This window comes from Jaculus jaculus, chromosome 16 (genome assembly GCF_020740685.1).
Source record: "Jaculus jaculus isolate mJacJac1 chromosome 16, mJacJac1.mat.Y.cur, whole genome shotgun sequence".
Classification (NCBI taxonomy): Eukaryota; Metazoa; Chordata; class Mammalia; order Rodentia; family Dipodidae; genus Jaculus; species Jaculus jaculus.
The window spans coordinates 2,357,661-2,370,689 of NC_059117.1; the positions used below are offsets into that span (position 1 = coordinate 2,357,661).

General features: G+C 40.0%; 1 protein-coding gene across 3 annotated transcripts in view; it reads left to right on the top strand.

The window, feature by feature from the left end:
- Positions 1-13,029, top strand: part of Elmo1 (engulfment and cell motility 1) — a 606,684-nt gene that overhangs the window by 547,618 nt on the left and 46,037 nt on the right. For all 3 annotated transcript variants that reach the window (XM_045135705.1, XM_004668852.2, XM_045135706.1), the window contains one exon: positions 7,175-7,338. In XM_045135705.1, coding sequence (XP_044991640.1) covers positions 7,175-7,338 — 164 coding nt within the window. The remainder of the gene's footprint in view (positions 1-7,174; positions 7,339-13,029) is intronic.

Here is a 13,029-nt window from a genome sequence, read left to right on the forward strand (position 1 = left end):
ACCCACTTTCCCCTTTGACATTCCATTCTCCATCATATTACCTCCCCATCTCAATCATTGTACTTACATATATACAATACCAACCTACTAAGTACCCTCCTCCCTTCCTTTCTCTTACCTTTATATCTCCTTTTTAACTTACTGGCCTCTGCTACTAAGTATTTTCCTTCTCACGCAGAAGCCCAATCATCTGTAGCTAGGATCCACATATGAAGGAGAACATGTGGTGCTTCGCTTTCTGGGCCTGGGTTACCTCACCTAGTATAATCCTTTCCAGATCCATCCATTTTTCTGCAAATTTCGTAACTTCATTTTTCTTTACCACTGAGTAGAACTCCATTGTATAAACGTGCCACATCTTCATTATCCACTCATCAGTTGAGGGACATCTAGGCTGGTTCCATTTCCCAGCTATTATAAATTGAGCAGCAATAAACATGGTTGAGCACATACTTCTAATGAAATGAGATGAGTCCTTAGGATATATGCCTAGGAGTGCTATCACTGGGTCATATGGTAGATCAATCTTTAGCTCTTTTAGGAACCTCCACACTGATTTCCACAATGGCTGGACCAGATTGCATTCCCACCAGCAGTGTAGAAGGGTTCCTCGTTTTCCACATCCCCGCCAACATTTATGATCATTTGTTTTCATGATGGTGGCCAATCTGACAGGAGTGAGATGGAATCTCAATGTAGTCTTAATCTGCATTTCCCTGATGACTAGTGACGTAGAACATTTTTTTAGATGCTTATATGCCATTCATATTTCTTCCTTTGAGAATGCTCTATTTATCTCCAAAGCCCATTTTTTGATTGGCTTGTTTGATTCCTTATTATTTAACTTTTTGAGTTCTTCATATATTGTAGATATTAATCTTCAATCAGATATATAGCTGGCAAAGATTTTTTTCCCATTCTGTAGGTTGCCTCCTTGCTTTTTTCACTGTGTCCTTTGCAGTGCAAAATCTTTGTAATTTCATGAGGTCCCAGTGATTAATCTGTGGTTTTATTGCCTGAGCAATTGGGGTTGTATTCAGAAAGTCTTTGCCAAGACCAATATGTTGAAGGGTTTCCCCTACTTTTTCCTCTAACAGTTTCAGAGTTTCAGGTCTGATGTGACGGTCTTTAATCCATTTGGACTTAATTCTTGTACATGGTGAGAGCAAAGAATCTATTTTCATCCTTCTGCAGATATATATTCAGTTTTCCCAACACCATTTGCTGAAGAGGCTGTCTTTTCTCCAATGAGTATTTTTGACATTTTTATCAAATATCAGGTGGCTATAGCTACCTGGGCTTACATCTGGGTCTACTATTCTGTTCCACTGATCTACATGTCTGTTTTTGTGCCAGTACCACACTATTTTTGTTACTATGGCTCTGTAGTGTAGGTTAAAATTAGGTATGGTGATACCACCAGCCTTATTTTTGTTGCTCAGTATTATTTTATATATTCTAGGTTTTTTGTGATTCCAAATGAATTTTTGGATGTTTTTTTGTATTTCCATGAAGAATGCCTTTGGAATTTTGATAAGGATTGCATTAAATGTGTAGATTGCTTTTGGTAAGATTGCGTTTTCACAATATTGGTGCTTCCAATCCAGGAACAAGGGATGTTCCTCCACCTTCTAGTATCTTCTGCAATTTCTCACTTGAGTGTTTTAAAGTTCTCATTGTAGAAATTCTTTACTTCCTTGGTTAGGTTTATTCCAAGGTACTTTATTTATTTATTTATTTTTGATGCAATTGTGAATGGGAGTGATTCTCTGATTTCATCCTCTGTATGTTTGTTGTTAGCATATATGAAGGCTACTGATTTCTGTGTATTTATTTTGTATCCTGCTATATGGCTGTAGGTTTTGATCAGCTCTAACAGTTTGCTAGTAGAGTCGTTAGGATCCTTTATGTATAGAATCATGTCATCTGCAAATAATGATAACTTGATTTCTTCCTTTCCAATTTGTATCCCTTTTATGTGTGTCTCTTGCCTTATTGCTATGGCTAAGACTTCCAAAACTATGTTAAATAAAAGTGCAGAGAGTGGACACCCTTGTCTTGTTCCTGATTTTAGTGGAAAAGCTTCCAGTTTTTCCCCACTTAGTAATATGTTGGCTGTAGGCTTGTCAGAAATAGCTTTTACTATATTGAGATATGTTCCTTCTATTCCCAGTCTCTGTAGGACTTTTATCATGAAGGGATGTTGGATTTTGTCAAATGCTTTCTCTGAGTCTAATGAGATGATCATGTGATTTTTGTCCTTCAACCCATTTATATAATGTATTAAATTTATAGATTTGCATATATTGAACCATCCCTGCATCTCTGGGATAAAGCCTACTTGGTCAAGGTGAATGATCTTTCTGATAGACTCTTGTATTCTGTTTACCAATATTTTGTTGAGAAGTTTTGCATCTATGTTCATGAGGGAGATTTGTCTGTAATTTTCTTCTTTTGTTCTATCTTTGCCTGGTTTTGGTATCAGGGTGATGCTGGCCTCATAAAAGGAGTTTGGTAGAATTCCTTCTTTTTGTATTTCCTGGAAAAGCAAGAAACAATGGTGTTACTTCTTCCTTGAAGGTCTGGTAAAATCAGCAGTGAATCCATCTGTGCCTGGGCTTTTTTTAGTTGGGAGATTATTGATAACTGTTCGGATCTCCATGTTTGTTATAGGTCTATTTAAGTGATTAATCTCATTTTGTTTTAATTTAGGTAGGTCATATAAATCAAGGAAATCATCCATTTCTTTCAGATTTTCATACTTTGTGGAGTATATGCTTTTATAGTATGTCCCTATGATGTTTTGAATTTCTGTGGAATCTGTTGTGATGTTACCTTTTTCATCTCTGATTTTATTAATTTGTGTCTCTTCTCTCTTTCTTTTGGTCAGATTTGCTAAGGGTTTATCAATCTTGTTTATCCTTTCAAAGAACCAACTGTTTGTCTCAATTCTTCGGATTGTTTTTTTTTTTTTTTGTTTCTATTTCATTAATTTCTGCTCTAATCTTTGTTATTTCTTCCTGTCTACCGATTTTTGGTTTGCTTGTTCTTCTTTTTCCAAGGCTTTAAAGTGAAGCATTAGGTCATTTACTTGCGACCTTTCTAATTTCTTAATATAGGCACTTAAGACTATAAATTTACCTCTTAGAACTGCCTTCATTGTGTCCCAGAGATTTTAGTATGTTGTGTTCTCATTATCATTTGACTCTGTAAATTTTTTGATTTCCTTCTTGATTTCTTCATTGACCCATTCATCATTTAGTGGTGTATTGTTTAGTTTCCATGATTTTGTGTATGCTCTATAGCCTTTCTTGCTACTGATTTGTTGTTTAATTCCATCGTGGTCAGAGAGAATGCAAGGAATTTCAATTTTCCTGAATTTGTTAAGATTTGCTTTGTGTCCTAATATATGGTCTATTTTAGAGGATGTTCCATGTGCTGCTGAAAAGAATGTATATTTGGATGAAATGTCCTATATATATCTGTTAGATCCATTCCTTCTATGATCTCATTTAGTCCAGATGCCTTTCTGTTTATTTTTTCCTGGGATGATCTGTCAATTGATGAGAGTGGGATGTTAAAGTCACCCACCACCACTGTGTTTGGTGTTATCTGTGACCTTAGTTGTAATAGTGTTTGTTTGATGAATTTGGGATCCCCCATGTTAGGTGAATATATGTTTAGGATTGTAATGTCCTCCTATTGGAGTGTGCCCTTAATCAATATAAAGTGACCTTCCTTATCTTTCTTGACCAATGTTGGACTGAAGTCTACCTTGTCAGATATTAGGATAGCAACCCCTCCTTGTTTTCTAGGCCCATTTGCTTGAAACACCGTTTTCCAACCTTTCAACCTAAGATAATGTCTATCCTTTGTAGAAAGGTAAGTTTCTTGGAGACAACAAATTGTAGGATCCTGCTTTTTAACCCAGTCTACAAACCTATGTCTTTTGGTTGGGGCACTGAGGCCATTGATATTAAGAGATATTATTGAAGGTGTGTATTTATGTTTACCATTTTTATTTTGTGGTTCCGGTTCTACCTTTGCTTTCTTGTGTTAACTAGTATTTGAGTATTGCTTTTTTTCCAGGTTCCTTATATGTGTGCTTTTCCTTTTCTTCAGCATGGAGGATTCTATCAAGTATTTTCTGTAGAGCTGGTTTTGTCTTCAAATACTCCTTTAACCTGCTTTTGCCATGGAATGTCCTTATTTCTTCGTCTATTTGAATGGATAGCTTTGCAGGATAAAGTAACCTTGGTTGACAGTTGTTATCTTTCAGAACTTGGAATATATCACTCCAAGCTCTTCTGGCTTTTAAAGTTTGTGTTGAATAATCTGCTGTAATCCTGATGGGCTTGCCTTTGTATGTAACTTGATTTTTCTCTCTAACTGCTTTCAATATTTTTTCCTTGGTTTGTGTGTTTGGTAGTTTGATTATAATATGATGAGGAGAGGTTCTTTCCAGGTTTTGTCTGGCTGGGGTTCTAAAGGATTGCTTGGCACCTCTTTCCCAATTTGGGGGAAGTTTTCTTCTATGATTTTGTTGAAGATGCCTACTATGCCTTTGGAGTGGAATTCTTCTCCTTCTACTATGCCCTGAAGTCTTATATTTGATCTTTTCATAGTGTCCCAATATCTTAAAATTCCCACTTATACTTTTCTATAAGTTTGTCTTTCTCTTTGTTGGACTGTATTAGATCTGCCACCTGGTCTTCTAGCTTAGATATTCTGTCCTCTCCTTCGTCCATTCTACTGGTGAGATTTTCTATAGAGTTTTTTATTTCATTAACTGTGTTCTTCATTGCTAGTAATCTGACTGGTTTTTCTTTATTATTTCTGTTTCCTTATTTATGTCTTGTATTGCCTTCTTTATTTCATGAAATTGGTGTCCTGCGTCTTCTTTGATTCCTTTGATTTCCTCTTTGAGTTCCTCTTTGACTCCTTAGATTTGTCCTCTGACTTCTTTGAACATACTTACAATCATTCTTTTGAAATCTTTCTCAGGCATTTCCTCTAACTCGTTCTCACTAACGGTCATTTCTGATGCATTAATACTGTTGGGTGGATTTAGATTGTCTTGCTTTTTAGTGTTTCTTGTGTTATAATATATATATATTTGCATCTTGGATTAAGTTAATGCTTGGATTTTCTAGCTAGCTAGGTATTCTTAGCTGTATCAGTTGATTTGATGTTATATATCTTCAGGATAGGAGCTTAAGGTGTTAGGTGTGGCTCTTAAGGCTCTCAGAGTATCAACAAAGGTGTTCCTAGGGGTTGAGTTTCCCTGCTATGGGAGTATTCAAGTAGGCTGAGTGGAATAAAATACAGGTAGATTCTAAAATTTAACTAAACACTGTACACATTCAATCAAAAACAACACCGAATATTTATGCAAGAGTAGTTGTTATAACAACCAGATCCTCTAGCAACAAAGAGGTTAAGATTTCTGGTCTGTTGAGGGATCCAAGTCCGCTTGTAGCCAAGTGAGACCCTTCCCTGGTGCAATCAATCCCAGTTACCTTTTTGGATGATTTTGGTCTCAGTCAAGTTGCTGGCTGGGTCGTTGGGCTGCTGTTCTAATTTCTGGAGCTGGGCACTGGCTTTTCCTGCGGGGCAAACCGAGCCTGGCAACTGTGACCCTGCAGATCGGCACCCCTGCTGCTGGAACCACCACTGCTGCTAAAGCTGCCGCTGCTGGGTCTGTCACCTCTGCTGGGTCCACTGCTGCTGCTGCCACTGCTGCTGCTGCTTTAGCTGCCACTGCTGGATCTTTTCCTGCTGCTGCTGCTGGATCTGCAACTGCTGCCTCTGAAGCTGCTGCTGCTGGATCTGCCGCTGCTGCTGCTACTGGATCTGCCACTGCTGGGGCCGCTGCTGCTGGTGCCGGAGCCGCTGATGTTGCTGCGGGACCCTGCTCCTGCTTGGGTTCCTCTCTTCACTCAAGTTGGCATGGCTGGGTCCCGGGACCACTGCTCTGTTCGCTGGAGCTGGGCTCAGGCAGTGGGGGCGGGGAGGAAGCCACAGCTGCTCTGGTTCTCTTGCTGTTCCACGTGTTCTTCTATCTCATGTTCTGCTCATCCGTTGGTCACTGCCACTCTCCCTTCACGTTTTCTGAGTTGCGGAGAGCACCCGCAGCTGGCTTTTCCTGTGGCTGGAGCTGAGTTTAGCAGCTTTCCTGTGCGCTGCCACCGCCTCGGTTGGCGGACCTGCTGGGGCCGCTTTTGCTGGCCTCTGCGGGCTCTGGATCTCTTCTACTTCTCCACTGCTGTTTCGATTTCCTATACACCTCACTTTTTAGTAAAAGTGTGTATTTTGCTGAGTTTTTTCAGTCTTCTTCCCCCCTAAGCTGCTTTGGCGTGGTACCTAAGCCACCATCTTACCCATGGGATACTTTCTATAATCAAGGAAAATGTTAATAAAAATTGAGGAAAAAAAATATGATAAGTCCCTTGGAAGCCCCTGTGTGTTCTCTGGCCTTTTTCTGCTTTATATATTCTGATGAAAATGAATCTATGTTAACAGAGGCAATGGTTAATTGCCTCCTTGTGAGCTAGACCTGTCCTGAGGCAGCAAATTACCATATTATTTTTTTCTCAAGGTGTCCAGTGGGATATGTCTGTTCTAATTTAATAAACTCCTTTGTTTAGTACTGACTCAAGAGAAAAAAGAACATGCTCATTTCCAGATGCATGCTTCATATGAATACTCGGGCCCTAACAACAGGGGAAAGAGGCCTGGGAAGTACAGGTATCTGTACATTCATTGAACTGGAGCCAACCAAATTTCACAGTTATTTGTGTCTCAACAGTTTTCTTCTGGAAGAAATAATTAATATACAGGTTTTTAGCTGTTTTTTGGCCTTTGTTCATTTCTGATCCTTGTGTTTGAGTGATTTACAGTGTTGTTTCAGCAGCTATCACATAATATATAGAGCAAATGGAGCACTCTTCCCTACCCTCTATTCCAAATCAGTCCATTTCCTTCCTTGTGGTTCCACAGTGCAAGAGAAAAAGGGAAATGCTCATAATGGAAAATTACCTTTCACAAAAGCAATTACATTCAAGGATAGGGCTCAGGGTTATGCTGAGGGACCAGGGCAGCAAGGAGCCATTAATTTTGGAGCCTTTTCTGACCAGGAAAGGTCAGAAAATAATGGTCTTTCTTTCATTTGTAGGTAATGCAGGTGGTGAAGGAGCAGGTTATGAGAGCACTTACAACCAAGCCTAGCTCCCTGGATCAGTTCAAGAGCAAACTGCAAAACCTGAGCTACACCGAGATCCTGAAAATCCGCCAGTCTGAGAGGATGAACCAGGAAGATTTTCAGTCTCGCCCAATTTTGTAAGTTACTTTTTCCTTCCTGTCCACTGATGTAATAGGCAGACTGTGTAGTGCACTCATTAGGAAAGGCAACAAGAGACCTTCCAGAAAATAACCATGTAGGTAGAAGCATTTTTGATAGCTCCTTGAGGAAGAGCTATGCAGAGTGAGCTGAGCAGAATGGGACATGGTGGCAGGTGTAACTGGCCTAGTTATAGGGATTATGGATGAAATGCTCTAGACTTCTTCCACATTTGAATAAAAAAGCAGGGGACTGACAGATGTGGTGACACACACCATTAAGCTCAGCACTCGGGAGGCAGAGGTAGGAGGATCATTGTGAGTTTGAGGCCAGCCTTGGGACTACGTAGTTAATTCCAGGTCAGCCTGGGCTAGAGTGACCCACCTCTAAACCATGCCTGCCCCCCCCAAAAATCCAACCCAGTGTGTGGGTGGTTATTTTTTGGTTTTGCCTATGAAACTGTATTTGATATAACTGTTATTTCAGTGGCAAAACATTATGCCAGCCAGAGGGAGGCCTACCAGTCACTCAAGCAATAAAATCCCCAAAGTAAGGAGCATGAATGTCAGGGCTCAGCATGAGAGCTTTAGAGAAGAGGAACCATCTTTATATTATGTACATGACTATATACATACAGCTCCCACGGGGAAGAAAGCAGACCCTCTTTTACAGAGCTCTGCATTAAATGTCACTGGCAGCCATTTGAGAATTTCATATGTGTCCATCACTAGAATGTTCTGAGCCTGGAACGTGAGAACATGAGAGCACTTTTGTTTTCATCTGTTTGTCTTGCTATGTCTTTTGCTCAGAGCTCAGTGTGTGTGTGTGTTGTTATTTTTAACATAAATTATTTTTATTATTTTTAGTTGTGTATATGCATGTGTGTACATGCATGGTGAATGTGGGTTCACACATATATGCATATAGAGGTCACAGGACAACCTCAGTGTTTTTCCTCTCCTACCATTTTTTGAGATAGTCTCCTCCCTCCCTCCCTCTCCCTCTCTCTCTCTCCCTCTCTCTCTCTCTCTCTCTCTCTCCCACTTCCACTTAAGACTTTCTTGAGTCTCCTGGCTCTGCCTGCCATTGCCATAGGGATATTAGGATTACAGACACATGTGCCACTTGGCATACATGGGCACAGAGGAGGATTGAACTTGTTTAAGCAGTCTTGTGAGCAAGCACCTTTAACCACTGCGTCATCTCCCCAGGCTCTCAATTAGTTTTGTTACCCTTATATTTTATTGAAAAGTATGAAATGGGTTGGGGGGGACAAAGTGGAATGTCAAGAAGGAATGAGAGTTATTCCTGTTCTATCCTCAGCAGATTAGACACAACTTCTTAACTTCTGTCTGATGCCAACTTGTAACAGATCCTTAAGCTCATATTCAGCATGGACTCCCCTCTGTCTCTGATTGTCTCTTAGTGTCTTTCTGTCCCTTGCTCTCATATTCATATCTTGTAATGTATTGTTTATTATCATACAAAGAATTAGGTTTCACATGGTGTTTTCAAACAATGTTTTTGTTATATGTAATATTTTTAATGGATGACAATTTGTAAAGTGGCCTTAATGCTATTTCATTTCCTCATACCCCTGTAAAATAGGTAAATATTATTCCCAAAGTGGATATAGTCTAGGGAGAAGCCTGGCCTTGAACCCACTGATCCCTCAGCTAGTGCTTTATCTACCCCATCAGAGCTTCTCCCTGCCTGTGCAACACTGAAAGCAAGTCAAGAAAGTGGCAGGCCTAAAAAGCCTAAAAGACAGCAACCCTGTGGTGATGTCCACGGTTTGCTTTCAGGTCTTAAGAAGCACCTGTAGAAACTGTGAAGTGAATTTAAGCTTCAGGAGGTGTGAAGTTAGTCAGCTGTGGTCAAAAGATGCTTCTCCAGTACTTTGTCTCCTCATTGTAAACCTCAAGTCACACTTCAACACAGTACTGACCTTTATGAGAGGTATAGCTATTGTTTGTCTTGGCTCTCATCCAAGAGACAGAGCAGTCAAAACTACCAAGCACAAAGCCCTTAAGACAAATGAACTAGCTCCTGTGAGACGCAGTTTGTCATCTGCAAGAAGGAGCAGTGGTGTCATGACCTGTCAAAGGGCCACTCTTTACAAAATGCTGGATTTTCAAATGTGCAAACACAAGGACACTTTTAACAGTTCTTAAGACCTAAGGGTAGACTTGAGGAATCACTTCAGTGAAAGCAAAGGATTCTAAGTGAATCTCTTCAGTTAAATCCAAGTGATTAGAAATCACTATTTGATCATAGCTTGGTTCCAAACATGAGCATCAGCTGCACATTCAGGGTGAACACTGCAAGCTGTGGCCTGCCTTCATGTCTGTTCCTGCCAGACTCGGCCTGTCACATGCTCTTATCTTGACCTTTACTGTGTGAAGAAAAGTAACGCCAAGTAGGAAATCTCTTGTGTGGGGGTAGCTGTAGCACCACTCTTGTCCATGAAACTAGAAAGCAATAAGGCTGCCCTGGAATGTGTGGTGTGTATATGTAGCTACAAGGTGTTAGAAGCTGCAGTATTTTAGAAAGAAGGCCAGGGACCCGAGTGGTTGCTATCACAGCCTCTGAAACCAGAAGATTCTGTCTAGCAGAGTGATATGTCCTCCACAGATTGCTTGTCTCTTATGGTGGTTTGCTAGATAAAACTCACTGTGAAAGTGGATGAAGTCTGAGTGCCACTACCATGACTCCTACAATAAAGCCAATCACCTAAGAAAAAAGAATCAGTCATGCACATTTGTTTTCTTTCTTTCATTCAGCAAGCATGCATTAAGCAATTCTTCCATGATGGGCTCTACCCCAGATGCTGAGGACCTGGTACCTGGTACATGAAGGCAGGCCCAGAGCTGAAAATCACTTTTAGGGCTATCATCTCAAGCCTTTCACTTTGAAGAGAGGGACACCATTATGGCTGGGGCCTGACCACAAGTGTGGAAACCCACTAGTCATCAAGTGGCCTCTCTGACAACTCTACCTCCACACAGCCATGGTCCATACACAGCACAATGGAAACCTCAGTTCTGCAGAGATGATACCCCTTCACCTTGATAAAATGCTTATGTATCACAAGAAGAAATATGTAAAATCTATGATAGCAAATATTTGAGGAATACCTATTTATTTAGCATTTGTTTTACTTTTTAGTTCTTGATTAATGATTTCAAAGAGGAAATGTTTTTATTTCCTATATAGTATGACAACAGAGAAGATAAATCTATACACTTAATTAATCCAACTTAATAGATACAAAAGGCTTAGATAATCTGAAAATAAGCCATTTGACCCTTATTTGGAAGAAGGGAAGATACAATAACATACACTAGTAAAATAGGCCAGGGGACCAATCAGACCCAAGGCAGATTTCAGTGTAGCCATCTACAAATCCATCTTTTTAGGGAAGTATTATAACCTATTCTTAGTTTGCTTTTCTTCTCTTAAAAAAAAAAATCGCCTTCTGACCAACATAAGATAGCAACAAGAGAGTGTGCCAAACACTGGCAAGGGGACACTGGCTATAATACCCATAAGCCTGCCCCCAATAATACACTGACTCCAGGAGACATTAATTCCCAAACCTCCATCAGCTGGGAACCTAGCATTCAGAACACCTAAGTTTATGGGGGACACCTGAATCAAACCAACACACACCCATATATAAATATATAAATTATTTGTAAGGCTGGAGAGATGGCTTAGCAGTTAAGGTGCTTGCCTGTGAAACCTAAGGACCCACATTTGACTCCCCAGTTTTTGAAAATGCTTACTAGAATTCAGCCATGTTCTTTGTCTTATTGGCCATATAGCCTGTAAAGTCTAAATATTTTATTATATGACACTTTACATAAAACATTTGCCAAACCCTATTCTAGATGATCAACAAGGAACTCAGCAAGGCATGGCCCAAGATGAAGAGAGAGAAGCTGACAAGTTAGTGGTTTTGGGTCTTCAGTGTGCTTCACTGGCCTTATTGGGCCTGGGCTTAGGGTTGTTTCCATAGTAGGAGCTGGGCTTTGAATTGTTCTCCACACATCCTTACCCTCCCTACTCTAATCTTCCTCCTCATTCATTTAAAAAAGTCCTTTGGGGAAAGGGATATCTATCAAAACAAAACCAGTAGAAGGCCACTCTGAGACTACGTAGTGAATTCCACATCAGCCTGGACTAGAGTGAGACCCTAACATCAAAAAATATAGTTTTAGCAATCTGAAAGCCTGAGATGTGATCCTTAGAGAACTATGCAAGCTTCCTTGTTGTTGCAGATGTTCCAAGCTGCATTATTAGGGACTTTATAACTGTAACACTAAAATGACAAAAGCTTTGAGGCCATTTACTCAGCCAATAAGTAGTAATAATAGGATACAAGAATACCCAGTTAGGTGATCACATCCTCTTATGTAACCCTCTCCTTTTTTTTTATATCTCTACAAAGAACATTTGAGTCTATCTCCTGCCCCATGCTTACCCTCCCTGAGCAGTTCCCCATATATAATATAGTGTGGTGGTTTGAATGAGATGATTTGAATGTGAATATATATCCCCAATAGCCTCAGGGATTTTTGATTAAGGATAACCTTCCTCCTTAAGTTTCCAGCAGCCTTTTATAGGAGGTATCACTTATGGGGTGGGTATCTTGTAGTCCAGCCCTAAGGTATATTCAGAGCATTTTGAGCTCTGACTTTTGTGCTTGCAGGTTGTTTGATGGTGTCTCTCCTCTAGGATCTATGGAAATGAGCCAGATTCTTCCACCATTGATGGTGCTTCCCCTGGAATCTATAAGCCTGAAATAAACCCTTTCCTCCTACAAGTTGGTTCTGGTCAGGTGTTTGTCCCAGCAACAAAAATAAATGAAGCCAGGCATGGTGGCACATGCCTTTAATCCCAGTACTTGGGAAGCAGAGGTAGGAGGATCACCATAAGACTGAATTTCAGGTCAGCCTGAACTAGAGTAAGACCCTACCTTGGAAAAAAAAAAAATGTAAAATAGTAAAATTGGTGCCAGGAGTGGTAGTGTTACTGTACTATATCTGATCATGTGGGGTTTTGGTCTTTTAAAACTTATTTGTGGGAGGAATGTGGAAGGATTTGGTTCTTTTGACTGGAGAAGTCTTGCAGTTCTGTAAACAGAGTGTTATGGGCTATTCTGGTGAGTAAGAATTCTAAATGCAGAAATAATTGTGGACTGCCAAGGCTTGGCTTATGAGCTTTCAAAGGGGAAAGACAGAACTTTGTTGGAAATGAGTTACAAACATAAAGACTGGCTGTATTCTGCCCATGTGTAGAGAGTTTGCTCAAGGTTGACTATAAAAGTAATGGACTGGTGTATAGGCAGAAGGTATAGAACAGAAAACTATGAAAAATGTATGGTTTATCACAGGAAAAATTCAAGGAAATTTAAGGTTACTGGCACAGAGATTGGCTTTAGGTCACTGAATTGTTAAGCATATTACCAGAATCATGGGTGGGGCAAGGGCTCTGTATTGAAACAATTGAAAAGATGCCCTAAGAGTGAGCCATTGAAAGGAGGTAGATTGAAGGAAGAATTCTAAAGGAGGGTGCTGCTCTTCAAGGTCATAATTTATTCCCTGTTCAACTAACAAATTTGGTAGCCCACCTGCTATTATGGAGTATAACAAAAGCTGAAAAGAATCATTAGATGTGCAACATGG